Source organism: Cydia amplana, chromosome 17, assembly GCF_948474715.1.
Source record: "Cydia amplana chromosome 17, ilCydAmpl1.1, whole genome shotgun sequence".
NCBI classification, from domain to species: Eukaryota; Metazoa; Arthropoda; class Insecta; order Lepidoptera; family Tortricidae; genus Cydia; species Cydia amplana.
This window is the reverse complement of record NC_086085.1, coordinates 15,094,129-15,114,530: the sequence shown is the minus strand read 5'-3', so window position 1 is coordinate 15,114,530 and position 20,402 is coordinate 15,094,129. Positions and strand designations below refer to the sequence as shown.

Sequence of the window (20,402 nt, the reverse complement as noted above, 5' to 3'; positions counted from 1 at the left end):
AGCCTATAGACAAATCATTCAAATGACATTGCTTTAGATATCACTGTCAGTCATTTAATTGACACATTTAAGTGCTGGAGTAGAAAAAAAATAAAACACAATCGGTAAAGTGAACACAATTCAAAAATGGAATTCGCACAATGAGCGACGCCGGAACTCGCCGATGCCGCCCGACTGCGCCCGACTGCTTCCGAAAATTGTCGCGAGGGCGGCACAGGAAGATGTAATGATGTTTGTCAAATGGAAAATGAGATAGGGAAATGTTAGCGACTGCCTGAATTTGCGACCTTTTCGCTGACGCAATTCACCCCCGCTTACGTTTCAACCTAATACTTCATTATACCGTAACCGTCGATAAAAAATGTCACGATAAATGATACAGATTACGCTAAACGGTTAAACTGTATACATGAAAATTAATTAAATGCTCTAATAAGCTATGCCCTTTTCAATAAGGAATGTTGACATTTAATTAAAGCGAGCCGCTCCATTCTTACAAGTTGAATTAAGCGGTTAAGATACGGCGAGATATGTGATATTAAATGGTCAGATTAGCTTTACTATGCCGACCACCGCGGCCGTTTTACATCACTATACAATGCCGGGATCTTTTTTGTTTTTAATACATGATTTTTAATTTGAAAAGCACTTAAGGAGTGTAGAAGCAAAAACGCCTCCATCTTTAAGATATTTTAGTTTTGGCTTTAAGTACTCGCATCCAGGTCATAATTTTTTTTATATAAACTTTTGTTTTTATAAACCCTTACTTTTACAATGAAAATAAAGAAAATAAATATATACTTGGTCAACCAGATCTTGACCGTAGAAAAGGGCGGTAAATTTGAAAAATGTAGGCGCGAAGGGATATCGTCCCATAGAAAATTTTTTTACTGACAAGATTTGGTTGACCAGCTATAACAACTTTAATCTACGTTCATGAAAACTTAATTCGATATTTTATATTCGAACAAGCAGATTCGAAATTCAAATATTCGCAAAACGTTGACGTTCCATATTCAAACATCCAACGCTCATCATAAATCTCTACTCAGCTGATGTTCGAAATTCGAAACAGCGTCGCTATCGTACCGTTGGAGGTCGGCGTGCGGTGCTCAGATAAAATAAATGGATGCTGTGAAAAATGATGACGCCCCGGCGCGGAAAGACATCTGAAAGGGGTCGCTCTCGCTACCTCTACTGGGTCAAAATGCTTTTTGTGTTTCCCTTTACAGCAATGCTTGGAGATATTTATTGTCGAAGGAATTTTTCGATAGGAAATTCCAACCGATTTGTTATTTTTCTGTCACTGCCAGAATTTTTTTTTTTCAGCAATTATGACCTGGATACGAGTCCTTTAAGCCAAGCCTTTGTTTTGTACTTCAAATAAGAAATTATATTACGGAGGTTTCTCACGTTTTCTTGAGTTTTTATGCCGTTTTCTCCTGGGGCGTCCGTCCCGAAGTTACCAGGGTCGTAAAGACCCGAAGAGGTCGCTTAATACACCGTTAAGTGTTCCGGATCTCCAGCGTCACGCCACTCTGCGCCGACCACTCTTATTTATTTAGAAAATGCTTTAGGGCCCCCTATAAGTAATAGTAATAGTTACTAATTTAAGTTAGTATACTAAGTTTTTCTACAATATATATAGTAATTTATTTTCGCATACGAATAATGAATTATTTTCAATACTTATACGAATTTTATAGGGAAAAATTTAACAATTTAAACCCTTCGGTTAAGACTCGAACTTGCGACTTTTCGAAACACCAGTCAACTGAGCTACCGAAGCTTAACGGAAGCGTGCGAATCTTGTTCCTATTTTTTTTTGCACAAAGAAAGAAAAATGTACAAATGGCGGACTTAATGCCAAAAGGCATAGGAAACTTGGGGAAGGAGGAAGGGAGAAACAATAAAATCATTTTGAAAGAATTTGTATAAAAATGCATGTGAACGAATCTGCAGTCATATTAAAAGTAACATACCTAGTACTAGAGTAGCATAATAAATATGTACCTCATGAAGAAAGCAAACAGCAAAACCCACTTACCTGTAAAAAAAGAATCGAAAAAATTATTTTACATTACAAAAAGAGCTGCCTTTTAATTTATTCATACAGAAAGCCTTCTTAATTAAAATTAATATTTACAAGACGAAAAAAGAACGCGGAAAAGACGATTTTAAAGCTTTCCTACCATGGAATTTGAGGTAACACTGATATCATTATAATAAAAAGAATTGTTAAAAAACGTCTCAAAACGGCCTATTTACGGCTAGATTTTAATTTAAAATGACGCAGCAGAGCATTCTAAATTAATAACTTGTAAGTAATTACAAATAATCCACCCAAATTGTAATGTTTTATGGAAATGTCAAACAGCACATAACCGCGGCTTGGGGTGAAGATCGCTCGGTACGGCATAGTAAAGGGCCCAGAAAAGGGCCTTTAAGGGACTCCCCGAGTTATCTCGGGTAGTACCATCGTAAAAATAAAGGTTTACTAGCCCGTAAAGAAAATTAAAATGAATTATTTTGACGAGTGTAAGGGTTTTTTGAGGCTTAGCCCCCTCTTTACGAGGTAGAGGTGAATTGTTATGGCGTCATGGAGGGTAATTGTTTTCCTTGTGTTTAATTCAAGCTTGTTTTTGGCGTGATTATTCTTCGGTAACTGCGGGCGGGATGTGCGTCGTAAAATTAGGGTTATGCTGGTAAGCCTGGTTACGGCATGTTTGCTGGTTGGTTGATTTGAATGGCGTGTTATAGTTTATGCTAATGCCTAATCTATTAAATTTTAGTGAGCTGTTTCTATTCATTGACAATACTGTGACGTCGCGTTTATTTGAAATCGAATTAATATCCCAATCCTGATGATTCAAATTGTTACGGTTTTGGGGCGTTTTGTTTTGTTGTCCCCTACACTTTTTTTTCAAATTTGGGATTTTTTATGTTATTTCTACTCAGAATCACGAGCTCTTTCTATCCTAATAGGAGAAAAAAAGTGTCCCAAAATTTCCATACATTTTTCGATCTTTCCATTCCGCGACCGCCATACAAAGTCTATGAAAAATGGTGACGTAATGGAAATAAAAACCTTAGGACACTTTTTTTCTCCTATTAGGATAGAAAGAGCTCGTGATTCTGAGTAGAAATAACATAAAAAAATCCCAAATTTGAAAAAAAAAGTGTAGGGGACAAAAAAAAAACGCCCTTTGATCAGTTTCAGTTTAGTTTAGTTATTATCCTCATATTACTCGCATATAAGTGCAAACGAGATGTATAGAAAGTAAATTACGTTCTCGATAGCGTACCTAAATGTCAGTTTTGACACTGTCAGTGACTCATGGTACGAGCTCTTATGATACGACGTTGAAGATCGTTCAAGCTTATTGGTCCATGCGATATGAAGTGAAAGTTGTGCGTAAAATGTGCGCCAATCACCAAGACGATCGTCAGTCGTATCAAAACCATGTGGTACTGGGTTCGAAACCCAGTATTAACAATTTGTGTGATTGAGCCTTTTACCTATACGTAGTTCAAGCCTTTTTACTACTTCTTAAATGTGTATTAAAATTCAAACGTTAAGAAATATTTTACGAACGGTTTCCGAACATGTTAACAACAAAAGCCGCCCTTTCATAGTAATTTTATTGATAAATCCCCAATAAAACCAATAAAAACCGAATAAACACCGAAAAAATCAACTAGGATCGCAGAAACGCAAGAAATGTGCCATTGACGCCGAAAATGGGCCGATACGCATCTCGACTGAAAATTCAGGCGATTACAGCGTAGAATGCGAGTTTTATCGCCGCCAGAGCCATCTAGTGGTGATTTCTGGAGGGTCTGGCCGTTGAGGGATCAGGGTTTTAAAAAGTAATTTTAAAATTGGTGCGTTTATTTGTGGATGAAGAGTATAACTAATAGAAGAGAATAAACATGTCGCAAATAGGGCCTAAGAATACAAGTCAGTTTCTTCTATCAAAAACGTCACTTTTGACACTAACAGATCAGTATCATCGGAAACAGATCGAATAACTAAAACTCGAATTGGCCTCTAAATCCATATCGAAACAACCCCAAACTGCCGTATTCGAACTTCAAGATATTCACAAGAGACGACACGTACTAGATCCATTCTAGATACGTTATAGTTTAGATAACTAGTTCTTTTTTGCAGCTCAATTCGGGCAACCAATGTCACTTTTACGTTAGATAGAGTTAGATATCTATTAGATGTGAATTGGTTCTCTAAGTCATATCTTGTGGAAATCGTTCAAGAGTATCTCCAGAATCCCGGAAATGTCAAATTTGACAGGTTAGATCCTAAAAATATCGTTATCTTATCTTGGTGATGTCTAAAAGATACTCGTATCTTATAGATATCTATTTCAAAATCCGAATCGAGCCCAAAGTGTAATCCGTCCTAACCTGGTCCTAACACCTACGAAATGCTACGGCGTAGCAATCGTAGCATCGTAGCGGTATCTGCCATCTACGAGCTTCCTATGGGGCCCTGGTGTTTCAGATCCCATTCCCGTACTGTTTCTATGGTAATTTCATGGTGTATGGGATATATGTGGGAAAGGGTGTTCAAGTTTAGTATCAATAGTCTTTATTACATGTTCAAACGATTTCAAATTTTCAGTAATCTTTTGATACCTAAAGCATCAGCAAAAAAATGTTTAAGTACTGTTTTTGGAAATACAGCAAGTAGGTGTAAGTACTGTTTTTGGAAATACAGCAAATAGGTTTAAGTACTGTTTTTGAAATACAGCAAATAGGTGTAAAATACTGTTTTTAGAAATACAACATATTTGCTTTTAATGATGTTTTGTTTTTCTTTTTTGTACAAAGTGTTTTATTACTACTACTTTTTTCTAGACACAATCTGTTTTAAAATTTCAGTGTAACCAATTATAAAATTCCATTTAAAACTCAAATAAATTTAAATTCATATAAAATAAACGGACTGAGACTTGAGACCCACTAAACGTATACAAAAATCCAGGGGTATTAAACCTAAGTGTCGTTCGCGAGTTTTACGGGCCAGGGATCGTAAACCGCGGGCCGTGATTCCTGATGGACAATTTGAGACTTGCAGGGGCGCTCAGGGCTGGTTCACATTTACAACTACCGCCTTTATCGCCGAAATATCTTTGAAAAACTGTTACTTAAATTTAAACTTTATTTTGTAAGCGTCAAAGTGGTTTTTTGAAATTGTATGTTTAGGGAGATAGAAGGTTGGGAGAGTAAGTGTTTTTTTTGTTTTACGTTTCTTTTGTGAGATGTAAATGTGTTTATAACCTATTTGAGGGTCTTATAGTTATGGATGTTTTATCAAGATGAGTTTGTGATGTGGAGGGAATTGTTACTGTGCTTTTTTATCTTATCTTATCAGTCACTGTTGGTAGGCTTATAGTGAGTACCTATGTGTTTTTGTTATAAGATTTATAATTTAAGAACGAGGTATCATCAATTCGATGAGATTTTAGAACTAAATTAACGAGCTATAGAACGTATAGAAATATATCGACAATAAATGTATTTCGTCTTAATAATAATTGAATAATCATACCTATACATATTATATGTAGTATGTCTTTTCCCATCACGAAACAATGGTATTTCGGACATTTGAGAGGCGTCTGCGGAGCGAAACCAACACGTAGAGGCCCTTATGACACTTTGATGAAATGTAAGGGGTACACCGAGCGGATGTTGCTCTTGCCCGTGTCGAACGAACACATTACATATTATTAAAGATATTAAATAAATATAATATAATATAATTCAATATACGCGATCAAGCCAAGTTAACCACAGAGTGGGAGCCCCACGAGTCTAACCGGGGAGCCGGCAGGCCTCGTCGGCGATGGCGGGATGGCCTGGACTCCTTCTTGAGAGGCCAGATGTAGCACTGAACAGGGACGACTGGAAGGAGAGGGGGGAGGCCTTTGCCCAGCAGTGGGACACAGTGGGCTCTGTATAATATAATAATATACGCGATATAATCCGTTTTAATAGTTTATTTCATGTGTAACTATCGCGGTAACCGAAGACAATAATTATTAAATATTAGTTATTTTCGATACAAGTGCGAAAAAGAGGAAATTCGACACGAGTTGCGAATTACTTATTCGCACGTGTATCGAACAACGTTTTACAGTACATGGCACTTTAAAGTTTCGACATACGCACGAAAAGTGCTATTTTACGCACTAGTGCGGAAAAGTAGCCCCATATGTACTGTAAAATATATTATCAAGTTATTTTAAAGTAAAAATCATGTCCCATGTACAGCGCTAAGCTAAGCTGTCAAAATTAATTCTTGGCGCAAATGTTTTTACGGCGAATCTAAAGGTTGTTTATTCGGCGAGTAAAGCGTACCCTCCTCGTAAGAATGTACTCCAGTTAACACTTTATTGTTACGTTATGAGTGATGCGGACCCGTCTGAGGATGGGTCGAGTTTGAGCGGTTTAGTACTGTCATCCGCTTACGCCTATGCGGCTCAAATGATCTGACGTCAACTCAGAATAGAATAGAAAACAAATATAATTTATTCGTAAGCACAAACAAACGAGACAGTACACAATATCTTATACCTTTAAACGAGCAATTATAGTAAATTTATTTATATATTTATATATATTTCGGGGATCTCGGAAACGGCTCTAACGATTTCGATGAAATTTGTTATATGGGGGTTTTCGGGGGAGAAAAATTGATCTAGCTAGGTCTTATCACTGGAAAAACGCTCATTTTTGAGTTTTTATACGTTTTCCGAGCAAACTCGCTCTCCCAGATATTTCGTCATTGAACTATACATATTTGTAGCGTTTTTATTATGCTAATAAAAATAAAATGTAGGCTGTTGGATAGTAAACAGGAATTTGCATATTAACATTTTTATTTGCTTTTCAAATGGTCTTTGAAAACGCCAGTGCAAGGTTCTATCTTCCCCGCTAACAGAGGGCCGCACCCTCTCCGTTTACGAGCTACGTTTTACGGCCTGCGAATTACGCATTGGGACAGGTCGGGTCTTTTAAGGTCTTGTAGCTACTGACAGATGCTCCACATAGTCGTCATGGCTTGAGGAAACGTTGACGGTGTTTTACTGACAGATGCTCGACGTATTCGTCATGGAATGAGGAAATGTGGAAAGTTTTTTACGTGTCAATACACTGTTCTGAATATCGATTTTCACATAAAATAGGGGACAGCTCGTGTCTTTTAAGGTCTTATATCAAACACACTGATTTTCATATACTTAAAATAGGGTACTTGTTAATAAGAACTTGGTTACTACTAATGAAAATTCCATTACTCTTCTCGATTCATTGAATATGCAATAAAGAGTATTGTCATATGTCATATGTTCTACATCGCGGCGTATTAATTACTTCAGAAAACGTAATTTTTAACTTTGGGTACATATGTATTATATTAGTCTATTTAAGTAGACGACAACTGTTTCACTCACTGGAAATTTTAGTCGCTATTGGCGACATGTTTCGGGCCCGTCGGGGGTCCTTCCTCAGGCTCGAGTCACATGAACATGTCGCCAATAGCGACTAAAAATCCAAGTGAGTGAAACCGTTGTCGTCTAAACAGTTTAAGATATGTCTCACGAAAGTATAATCTTGGTTATATTAGTCTGATAATTGGCGACTTTCCTATATTAGTCAAATCAGCTTCTTTTTTAGAACTGTCAAAACCATTTTCTAATATGGAATTTATATGAAAACGAAAACTCACCTACTTTTTATATTTCAATCCAATTTATTAAATATAAAATAGTATTTAAAAATAACTGCTATCTTTGCTTTTCTAATAATTATCTGGTGCTTTATTTCGTGCACGGTGTGAAATAATTTATTTGAAGTAGAGGAAAGTACCCAATTATTCGATAATCCGCCAGTATAGTCGCATGTTAAAGTTACACCGTTAATGTGTGACTATGGGTTAGGGCTTGCAAATATTCGAAACTTTCAGATATTCGAATATTCGACTTTTTCTGACGACGTATTCGAATATTCGAATAATTATTCGAATATTATAAAAAATAAGAAAAGGAACGAGAAATCGGTTTATTATCGTTTTATTCAAAAGCTTTTTTCACATATTGCTAAAACTAAGGATATTTGGCAGAAATCCACTTAATTGACTAGATTTTATCATCCTACTATTTATAAGATGCCCACATTTATAAAAACAAGTAAAACGCCAAAATTAGACGTATTCAATATTTCTAGACAAAACTTATTATAAATGCGTCGTTGCGTGAAATAATATAACTTTAACCATCCAAACACCTAGGTATGTAAGATATTTTTTTTAGTAGGTAATTATTTTCCGATTTAAATTAACCTCAGAGTACAGGCCTCTGAGGTTAATTTAAATAAATTAAAAAGGCCTTTAATTTCATTGTATTTTGAATCTTTATTAACTTTATTTGTTTTGGCAAGTTATTATTCCTAATGGTCGGCTAATTATATAATATTGGAATATTTAAGGGAAAAAGTTAGTTGAGTACTGGGTGGATTATTCGTCAGCTAAAGGTGCATGGTTAGATTACCAAGTTGGGCAGGTTTGGTATGATTAAATTTGAGAATTGCGATAAGTGGCAAGGTTTAGACTTCAAAAATTCGCTTAACGTACGCTTGTACTGATTAAACAGAATGAGCCTTTAACTTAAAACTTACGCACCGTAAAAATAACATACTTTTTATTTCGTTTTCTTTTAAATTGAGTTAAGTTTCACTGTATTCACGAAGTCTATCGAGAGGAATACAGTAAAAATATTATTTCCTTCGTATTTGGATACCTACCGTTCCTCATTCACTGTAAATACCCGTAAAACACACAGAAACTGTAACTACAGCGGATTACATAGATTTTTTTATAGTAATAAAAAATATTCGAATATTCGAAACCTGAGCGGCCGAATATTCGAATATCAAAACAGGTCGAATATTCGACAAATTCGAATATTCGAATATTCGAATTGCAAGCCCTAGTATGGGTATACGGGTGTCTTGTGTGCGTGTTTATTGTGATCCAGCCTTAGCCTACTAATCTCAACTTGACGTGTTTGGTTCCGGCTGTGACTTAAGTTTGGACACTTGTGTCTTGTCCTGTTTGAAGTACAAATTGTGAGATAACAGTTCTGGTTCCGTTTAATATTGAATTAGGTGTATCACTCTGGATTCCGGTTTCACCCACGTCATGGGTCATAAGATGTACAATCTGCTGCAAGAAATTATAACGATATTAATATTTCTGATTTTAACTTTCACGATTTTTACACTAGACTCGTGGTCTTTCTTCTCCGAGACCACGGGGACAACGCCGTCCTCGAAACATCGGAGGTAAATACGCGATTAAGTCCCGTTGTTCAATTTAATAATCTAATACCTTTAAACGAGCAATTCTTGTTTATTTATATATATATATATTTCGGGGATCTCGGAAACGGCTCTAACGATTTCGATGAAATTTGCTATATGGGGGTTTTTGGGGGCGAAAAATCGATCTAACTAGGTCTTATCTCTGGGAAAACGCGCATTTTCGAGTTTTTTTATGTTTTCCGAGCGAAGCTCGGTCACCCAGATATTGATATTAATATGTGTACCTACAAAGTGTTTCACTTTTTAAATCTAAACGTAAATAATAAACTATAAAGAGCTTTCGAATATGATTATTTAAGTTATCTGCAGCGTAGGTGATTGAGCAAGAAACTTAATTGCTAATAGAGTTACATGTGGAGATCATTTTGATCACATCACCCGCTAATAAGATATTAGAGAATGAAATACTTTGAACGCATCGTCTGATACGCTACTTTTCACGCTGACTGTACTTCTGTCTGTACCTTCCTGAATTCAGGTATATCTAGGCTAGCCTATTGTAGGAGCCAATTCCACGCGAGATGGCCCATTGTCCTACAAGGGCTATTCCGAAGTAATTGATAGTGTATTGTGTTTTGATATAGTATTGGCCAGTTTGTTACTATGATGGTCGCATGGAAATTAGGTTTTATATGTGAAGTGGCTGTATTGTCCATCGGTACATTATTATGTACCGATGGACAATACCTATTGGTTATGCATATGGGAAACTATTTGGATTAAGAAGCCGAACGGATAGAAAGAGATTGAGAATTAATTCAACTCATCTGCTTTTTTATAGGCATGCGATCCGCCTGATTTAAAGCTGTCCTTGCAGTGTATGGACGCCTACAACACTAAGAGGTGTCACATGCACATTGCCGACTCTTCATTATCACATACTGTGTTGTCTGTAGTTGACAACCCAAAATATGTCGAATAGAGAAAGACAGTGGAGTAATTGTAGCGTATTTTTTTGATAAGTCTAATTTAATTAGACAAAATAAATGGAAACGGGGGATATCTCTACTATCAGCAAAACACTCCGATAATTCGAAAATGGAATCACGAGGGATGAATATAAATTTAAAATGTCCCTCCTTATCAATTACAAGTACCAGGGCCCCAACAATGAGAAGAGACGTTTCCTTATTCCTATTCTTTGTCGAATTTGCATCTTCATACAATCACAATTAGGGGCGCGCTCATTAATTCGACAGGGTCCCAGAGGCGGAACGCCTACAGTCGTTTCAATTTGATAAAGGCAAGATACAACCTTGTCGTTGTATAATTACGGCGTTTGCATCAATGTTATGTGCTAACTAACCGTTACATTCAATATTGGATTGGAATTGTGTCCTAAGAGAAAAGGAGAATAAATTAAGGTAGAACGTACGTTCCTATTTTCTTAAAAGTATCCAATATTTTTAAGTGGTGGTAGCGTAGAAAGGCCAAGATCGCTGATAAGTTGAATAATACTTACATATACAGTGCACGACTAGATATTGTGGAGATCCTTAGTATTTAGTTGCTTTGGTCTGGCAAGGATTACATAAATGTAAAATCAATCTAAAGATTGATATTATATTATGCTGCATTTGTAGGAAACAAGCATACTGCCCACCAGCAGGCTCAGCACGGTTCCATTTTTATCGACTATCACTATGCCCGTCACTTTCGCACTTACATACTTGTTATAACGTGACAGGCATGGTGATAAACGATAAAAATGCGACCGTGCTACTAGGGCTGATCATAAACAATCAGTAGCCACTTTCTCTAGAGCTGACACTAAATGTATACAAAAAATACCTTACTCGTCAAAATAGTGCATGCTCAAAAAATTGGCAACCTTACTCAATTTTTTCCAAGCGGCATAGTAATGAGCTAACATTACGGACGCCTAAGCCTTGATGATTTGCATATTAAACTTAATAATAAAGTCATAAAACTAACGACACATTAGACAACCACAAAATACCCCAAAATGCACATCTTATGCAAATAGTTAATTTAGAGATACGATACCAGAATAACATAAATCGACGGTAGCATTAATAAAATATTTACACTGTTATAGCTCTCAAGAGAGAGCAATCATCTAGGGATCTCTGTCACTGCTTACCAACCCTATGCGCATTTGAAAAGTAGCAGGAATTTTAACTTTACTCCAATAACATAAGGTTAGTAATTAAATGAAACTTGTAATGCACTTAGGCGAGGTATCTAATGTTCTAAATGCTGTAGATCTGGACACCTGTTTATACAAGGGACCAACCCTTCCTTAATGGTTTTACTGTTAGTAAAAATGTTTAACTCAGAATTAATATTTCAAGTGTTTGACCGGGTGTGAATCCTTGATTTAGGTGTAATAGGATTTTAAAAGGGTTGGAATTGTTTGATGAAATTTGTATTAGGTGAAATTGAAATTTTTGGTTTTATTGTTTTTGAGGGAGGAAATATGCGCTTTTTGTAAAAATTATGAAATTAAAAGGAACACTATGATATGTATATGGTAATTTAAAAAACACCACTAAACATAAAAGCGTACATAAATAATTAAACGTTAAGAAAGTAAGTTTAAGAAAGGTCACCACATTAACCCTTTTTATTATTCGTAAAAACGGACAATAAAGAAGCCTCATTTAGTTCACATAACTATGTTTTGTCTCTGTGAAATAAAGACAAATGCGATAGTAATAGTAATAAGTTTTTGGCAAAAATTTCATTTTTGGTACAAACTTTTATCGCTGACTGTACTTTTCTTACGACAGACAACTAAGGGCCCGATTAGGATTTTGTAATAGACATCTATTAGATATCTTTTAGACATCGCCAAGATACGATAACGATATGTTTAAGATCTAACCTGTCAAATTTGACATTTCCGCGATTCTGGAGATACTCTTGAACGATTTCCACAAGATATTACTTAGACATCTAATTCACATCTAATAGATATCTAACACGATCTAAAAGTGACATTGGTTGCCTGAATTGCGCTGCAAAAGAGAACTAGTTGAAATCTAAACTATAACGTATCTAGAATGGATCTAGTACGTGTCGTCTCTTGTGAATATCTTGAAGTTCGAATACGGCAGTATTACTCATCGAGACTATTCTAAAAACCCCTAACACAATTAGGTTGCGTTGTTTCATCACAGAGTTCCTATGGCCACCTCCTGTCTCCATCATCAGATCAGCTCGATGGTACCATAGTATTGCATTGTCACCCGACTTACATGTGTATGCAAAATTCAGCTCAATCGGGAAACCGGGAAGTGGATCAAATTTAACTAGCAAGATTCCATTACATAGTATATAAATACAGTCACAGTACTCTACTCAAGGCTTCAAGGGCTTTTATCTACAACGGTAACTTTTTGAGTGATACTGAATATGCTGATTATATCAATACTTTCCACATTTTGAAGATTAGAGCCATAATTATCGGTTTAATGGTATAGCGGGACCACAGACGAGAGGAGACAAAGCCTCCGCGACCTCCGACCCCGTCACTCAATCTCTAGATTCGTGAGGTCTTCAAATAATGTGCCTTTAGATGCGGCAAGAGCTTTTGGTGTACGACAAGCAAAGAATTTGAATCAAGTTGTGACCGGAGGTATTAAAAGTGTCTTAAAATTATGTGGTTTTAATTGTTGTCGATACTTTACTCCATAGAGATTCATTTTTAGGGCTGAGTTAGGTTGCCAGAGTTTCATACATTGTGCTATATTTGTTGCAAGCATGTAATAAAACATTTCACATGGATTTACAGGAAGTTTCCAGTTTAAAGAAGTTTCTCATAAGAAATTTCGTAAAACATTATTGGTAAACTCAGTTGGCAGTTAATATTAGGCTACAGTATTTGAAAAAACTATCCGTCGAGATTTTACTTATGCGAAATTCTAGGCAAGTGGATTTTTTGATGGTTTTCGGTGCCGATAGGAAAACATGCAAGAAAATCTAAATAATCTCAATCTCCCTCAATCGCAGTATTCGTTTATATGTTTTAGTTTTTTTAATAATCTATTAGTTTTTTTTTTGAAGTACATAGTTTTATTTTAATGTTAGTTTATTTTTAATATGTTTACTTAGTTTATAGATAGTTTTAATGTTTTTTTTTTTGTATTAGTTATTAGCGTAGTTTAATACTATGATGGTTCGAATTTTACTAATAAATTATTATAACTTAAATAAATAAATCTCAATTGTCCTCTTGTCCAGTAACAAGCTTTTGCTTACCACTGATGAGATTAATATCTTCAAATCAGGAGTCATAACTTCCAAGTCATTTAACAACTGATACCACATCCATATCAAACCGGTTCATATGTTCTATACATATAGCTTCGCCCGCGGCAATGTCCGAGTCATTACAGTATAATGGGCATCTAACATAATAATATTATCTGTACGTGTATACGCTGACAATGAGCCGAGTTCATTAACTTTGTATCGAGATTTATCGCCGTCGCTGTTCCTGGTAGGTGAGTATGATCCAATATCCTGGTATATTAACTGTTACATACCTACAAGTAGGTATATATATTGCATCTCGTATTATAGGTTAGTAGTACATACATTAAATCTGGAATTGGAAGTTGCTCGAGCAAGATTTCAATACGTAAAGGCACCTAACACGTCGTACAATGAAATATTTTATTTTCGGACGCATTTTGTTACCTAATAGTCACAGAGAAAATAGTATGAGGTCTCTAGCGACTTTCATATTAATTGTCACTGTGACAAGGTACGAAATGGTTCATAAATTAAAATTTTCAACCGTACATACATGTAAGAGTTACATACCTATAGGTTAAAACCTATAGCTGTGCCGTAGTTATATTTGATATCAATATCTGTGCGTCCGTCACCATAACAGCCACACGCCTTAAGAGATAAATAAAATATCGAAAGATGATGCTCTTTCAATAAACCTTATCGTTCTAAAAATTGTTCTCTATTGTATAATCGGAGGAATTGGTATGCGGTATGACGTACGAGTATAAGGTTCGATGATGGTGACCAGAAGCTATACTTAAAATATTTATAATTAGAATAAGAAAGGTCCCTAATATAACGAAGATTGAAGTGGTATCATTGAAGCCATCGAGTGAGAGCTACTTGAGTCAAAAGGCTACTTATGACACTCCCGTTGGATAGACGCTAATTACAATAATATTATCTTTATGATATTTAGAAATCAGCATCGAGATTAAGATACCGAGAAGTTTAATTGTCTATTCTATGACTTGCGGTTTTTTGTAGCTTTACCTAACATTTTTAGGGTTCCGTACCTCAAAAGGAAAAAAACGGAACCCTTATAGGATCACGTTAGTCTGTCTGTCCGACCATTACCTCCCATTTATCTCCAAAACTACTGGTTCTAAAATTTTGAAAAAAAAAAAATACACAAAATAGTTCTTTACCTATTATAGATGACAGGAAAACCTATTAGAAATGTGCAGTCAAGCGTGAGTCGGACTTAATGTACGGAACTCTTGGAACGTGAGCCCGACTCGCATTTGGTCGGTTTTTACATAGTTTTGAGTTTCGTCATGCACTCTCTGGTTTTTAAATATATATTCACATTAACATTATACCGTTTCGTTAATACACGTAATTAATATTAAACATTCATTCAAGATCAAATAGTTTTTCATTTTAAATTGCCGATTGGGTCAAAATGAAAGAAAATCTTCAAACAAAAAGATACATCTTTTAAAATGTCGGTATTAAAAGCGGACACAGTTGCAACAATGCACTTTTTGTCACCTGCAACAAAAATGCGCAACCTACACGCAAATTCACTCATACCCTCGATTTCCTTACACAGATAAAATCTCTATGGTCGAAAAAAAAGGCGCGAATTGAAGTCGGCCATTTTAGGGCTGACAGTATCGTGGCTTGGGCCATTCCACGCACATTTTATGATTCTACCGCGACACCCACACGGGCTTATATGGAGATGCAGACCGTTTGAGCTGTAATTTACTACTGTAATGCCGGCCTTGGTACTTATAGGTTTAAGTGGTTAAAATTAATAATAATATCGACGTGTTGAATCGGTAATTCGCTGCGAGATCTGTTTAAGTGACATTCAGGTACTCTTATTGTAATCAATAGTTTTTACTATTTTTACATGCAAGATGACCATACGGTGCGAAGTCTTGCAGTTTTAATAATCCAATATGTTTTCTGTTTCTGCTACCCTGTTAAAAATGTTCATGTTTAAATCGATGTAATAATTATATAGGCCCTTCTAAAAAAAAACGTTATTCCAAACAATTTGTACAGTACACATAAATGTCATGCTGATGGATACAAAGCTTTTTAGAAGACATTAGGAGGTCAACTCTTGGCCACCCGTAACCTATAAAGGTACTGCATGACCTTACCGAACACTTTCGTGAAAAACAAAGTCAATAACAAAAAACCGGCCAAGTGCGAGTCGGACTCGCGTTCCAAGGGTTCCGTACGTTAAGTTCGACTCACGCTTGACTGCACATTTCTAATAGGTTAGGTTTTTCTGTGTTATAGGTAAAAAACTATTTTGTGTATTTTTTCAAACTGTTAGACCTAGTAGTTTTGGAGATAAAGGGGGGGAAATGGTCGGACAGACAGACAGACGCACGAGTGATCCTATAAGGGTTCCGTTTTTTTTTCCTTTTGAGGTACGGAATCCTAAAAACAAATCCAATGGATGAAAAATTATGCGGGCTCTCTAGTGCAAAATCTCAAATAAAACTTCTAGAACGTCTTCAAGTATTATTATAGAAACATACAGGAATCAGGTCTGATGGCGCGCCGCACTCATTACCAGGCGCACTAAATGCCATCGCCTCGGTCGTAAACAGCGCGCTTTACGCGAGCCAATGATCACCTCAAGCATTTTAACTGACCCGGGAATAGATGGCATTTGACAATATGCAACGCTGTCGTTTGAAGACGTAATTGATGTAGGTGAAGTGGCAAGTGACATTAGACAGGCGTAGATTTAAGAGGAATTTGAAGGAGGTCTATTGCCAATTTGCCACGATTGCCATTTTCTGATTGTCCTGATGGAGAACTTATGTGATGGAGGTAATACATAGTCTCATAGATGACTTCACTACATTGTGCCCCTTTGGATTAAACCTCATGTCTGTTTATGATAAAGATCCTGACATTTTTAGTCATCTTTTTGCATTTTTTTCGCGGACGACTTTTTCTGTTTATCAACACAATCAAGGTTTGTAAAAGTAGACCCTACGTGCTGCATCATTGTGAAAACCCACGCCATTTTATCACAAAAATACGGCAGAAAAGTCTTCAAAAACGTAATAACAAATTGCCAAACACCAGGCTATCATGATCGAATAAGATGTCGAACTGTCACTTATCACATTTTATAGATCCGGTCGCGTGTCACGTCGTCCCGAAACCGCGCGCTCCGCGGGGAGCCACTTTTCCGTACATTTAAAGTTACCTTGGCGAACATAACCTGGTAGTAATTTACGATGCAAGTATTTGCATATTACGAGGTGTTTTTGACATTCATTGCAATTAATATTTGCTGTCATATTGAAATATGAGTAAGTGATTTGCTAATTTCTTCTAGTTTTCCATCGGGGAATTTGTATAAAGTAACTGAGTAAATTGTGGAGTTACAATCTAGCGGGTACTTTCTAATAAGTACCCGCTAGATTGTAACTCCACAATTTAGGGAAATTTTTCGTCTTTAGGGAAAGCCAAACAAAGCTTCAATAACGTATGGAAATGATCACATCACTTTCGTTGTATTTGTCATCCCGAAGCATTTACTTTTTTCCATTGGCATTTGTCGATAAACAATTGCCAACTTTCTTGCGGGAGATGTTCTGTCCCCTTTTCCTAAAAATCGTGAAGGCTAAATTGCAATTCGATTAATCTCTAAGACTCACCAATTATTTACTTGTAGTATCGTTAACCCTGTGTCCTGTGCTAGCTGCTTCTTTTGGTCTTCTGAGGGGTACGGATGCTGCAACAAAACAAAGATCCATATAACTCCATAACTAAAATCTACATTAAGAAAATTGTGGCACAAGAAGGACAATATACGACATAAATTACAACTGGGCCGATATATCGGGAGGTCGTCAAACAAATTACATAGTAAATACCCGGTTTATAGATAGATAGATAGATAGATATATAGATAGAATACTCTTTATTTATTGAGACACCTCAGATACAACTTGAGGAAAATACAATTGATTAAAGATAGAGGCAGACAACATGCAATAATATTCATAACTTTTATAAAGCATAATATATTTATATACAATAAAAGGTATTTAATGCACGTTTTATCCCAGACGATAAATGATAAAAAAGTCCCTGGCGTGATTTTATCGTGAGTGATAAAATTAAAATCTCCAAAACCTGTGATAAAGGCAAACATTTTTAGGCATTTGAAGCGAATCCCACAATCCGTGGGAACATTAAAAAGGACAATAAAACCCGGGTCGGATTTAACGCGAACCTTAAGTGTAAACAAATTCGATCTAATGCACTAATTACAGAAACCTTTTTCCAACACTGTTAAAAAGTTAGAATCGCACTCAATGTCTAATGAGCTAATTGAATTGAGATCGGGATGCAAATTGGATTGGATGTGAGTGCAGTTGCTTCTGAATCGGACTTGATTACATTTTGTTTTTGCAAGTTTGGTGAGCAAATAGATTTGTAACGGATAGTTTTTGGAGGGTGAGAATAATAATATGTTCATTGTTATGAAGAATAGCTGTTTGGATTGGTGTCTTAAATCGAATTAAAACTCATATAGACGACGCGAGAATTCCTATGCGAGTTTGGGTTAAGTACGTTGCGTTGCGCTATTTGATCGATCGATTGAAACTCGCATGCGAGTCTCGCATAGTCTATCTGAGCCTATCTAGATAGTTCTTCTTAAAACTGGTTCCAATCATGAAATCATGATTATAAACCTGTCTTCTTATTATGAAAGGTAGGTACATCGGCAGATTTGAAGGAAAAAACAGGGAACCTTGTCAAATAAATGAATCCAAAGAAGGTTAGAAAAATTGCAAAATTGGCTTTTTGATACCCTTTGATCGTATGTTAAAACTTTCTCCGAAATTCATATTTATGTGTAGTAATTTCCAGTCAGCCAAGTCATCCGGATGGTTTTATATTCCCATATGTTTAACATGATGACGGAAACATTCATAAAATTACTTTATGGTCGGGTGTGTCATCGCTTACAAATTAAAATATGTTATTTGGATTTTTTAATAATTTTTTAAATATTCGTCTGCAATATTTTGTCAAAAACGATCATGAATCTGCAAGCCGTCAGTAGTATTGCCAGAAGATAATTATTTTTAGTTGATAACATTCAAATTAAAATAAGCTAAGTTAAAATGGGACTCGGCTGGTCATGTCTGCCGAATGCCTGACGACTTGTGGGCCAAGTTAACCACAGAGTGGGAGCCCCACGAGACTAACCGGGGAGCCGGCAGGCCTCGTCGGCGATGGCGGGATAACTTGGACTCCTTCTTGAGAGGCTGGCCAGATATTGCACTAAATAGAGACGAGTGGAGGAAGAGGGGGGAGGCCTTTGCCCAGCAGTGGGACACAGTGGGCTCTGAATAATAATAATAATAACATTCAAATTCCTGACATAAAATAATGTTTATCACTGGCAAGTTACGTAAAGTATGTGTCATTCTGCAAATACTAAAATGCTATACACCAAGTTTTTAAATCATTACGTTCCTTTATCGAATTTCTCTGTCGAATTTAGTTGAGATAGGAGATGCTAAATATTGATGAGAAATAACTTCGAAACCTAGACCAAATTGATATTTTGCATAAATAAATTTCCCTTGCGTAAAACATAATGTCTCATTTACAAGATCAGTAGCCAACCCTTTGACAAACAGTACCTATATTAGTGAATATTCCTAAGACACCTATATTGTTAGTTGGTGCACCGGCGGGAATCGAACCGCGTTAATAATTTATACACACGTGACTGGGTTCTACTAGGGTCGCATGAAATAGAGGGAGGTCTCTGGAGCCCGCAAAAAGCTGAGGTATTCCAGTTGCCAACCAAGTTCGAGCGAGACGAAGGTTTAAGACTTAATATAGCATCATATTCTAGGAAGCGGCTAGATTTCTATAGAAACTGACGATGTACAAGTACATAGTATAGAGATATCGAAGCGGCTAAGGTAGTCAATAATATCTGAACATGCACTTTAACGTTTCAACAAGGCTTTGTTCAGATATTTGTGAACACCTTGGCCGCTCTCAAATATCTGATGGTGACTGTACGCAGCAGTGACGTCAACTGTAGACACATTTTTTATAACGTTCCACATATGTACAATTTTCATTTGGACTTGCTTAGCTGCGTTGGCAGGGTCGCCATGTGATGGTAGGGATTCAATCATACCTGCTTGTTGAAGTGCTATTCTAGTTATATTCGGATATTTCATTATTTATCCACGGAATGTAAAGATATGATGTAGACCTACAGTTACTGGATGTCACTTTATTCTGGTTTGGTTTCAGAAACCAAATATCCCTCGCTCGTACCAATGGAAACAGTTTAGAAATATTTCTATAACTCACCAAGCGCCTTGCCAACCTTAACCATTATAAGTGTCACCTGTGTCCACATAGTTATCACAGGTCTTGAGTTCCACGTTAACTGGTTTTTAGAGGTGATATTATGGTAGCATTGTGTGGTGTTAGTATAGTTTAGAGTTAGGACTTACAATTTTGGGGGACGGCGAAAGTTAGTAAGTACAGAATAGTGAATAACTTTTGGCTTTAGTAATTTAGGGGCTATTATAATTACATACGTGTTTTTATTTTGGGCAACGTACAGTCACGGACTTTAGATTGGATATTTCTGGATCTAGGGTTTACTTTACATTGGATATTTCATATCGTTAGTATTGACAACCAAATTATCTAGAACCCTGAATGACTCAACAATAAGTCCGTGACTGTACAGTCGCCATCAG

The 20,402-nt window shown here is 36.3% G+C and overlaps 1 protein-coding gene and 1 long non-coding RNA gene across 2 annotated transcripts in view; one reads left to right on the top strand and one right to left on the bottom strand.

Moving 5' to 3' along the window:
* The window catches only part of LOC134655852 (homeobox protein homothorax), a 357,906-nt gene that overhangs the window by 52,125 nt on the left and 285,379 nt on the right, over positions 1–20,402 (bottom strand). Inside the window, exon 11 of the mRNA XM_063511342.1 lies at positions 17,310–17,386. Within this exon, the coding sequence (XP_063367412.1) occupies positions 17,310–17,386 (77 nt within the window). The remainder of the gene's footprint in view (positions 1–17,309; positions 17,387–20,402) is intronic.
* LOC134655856 (uncharacterized) overlaps positions 1–20,402 on the top strand; it is a 113,794-nt gene that overhangs the window by 84,473 nt on the left and 8,919 nt on the right. The gene's annotated exons all lie outside the window — the stretch shown is intronic.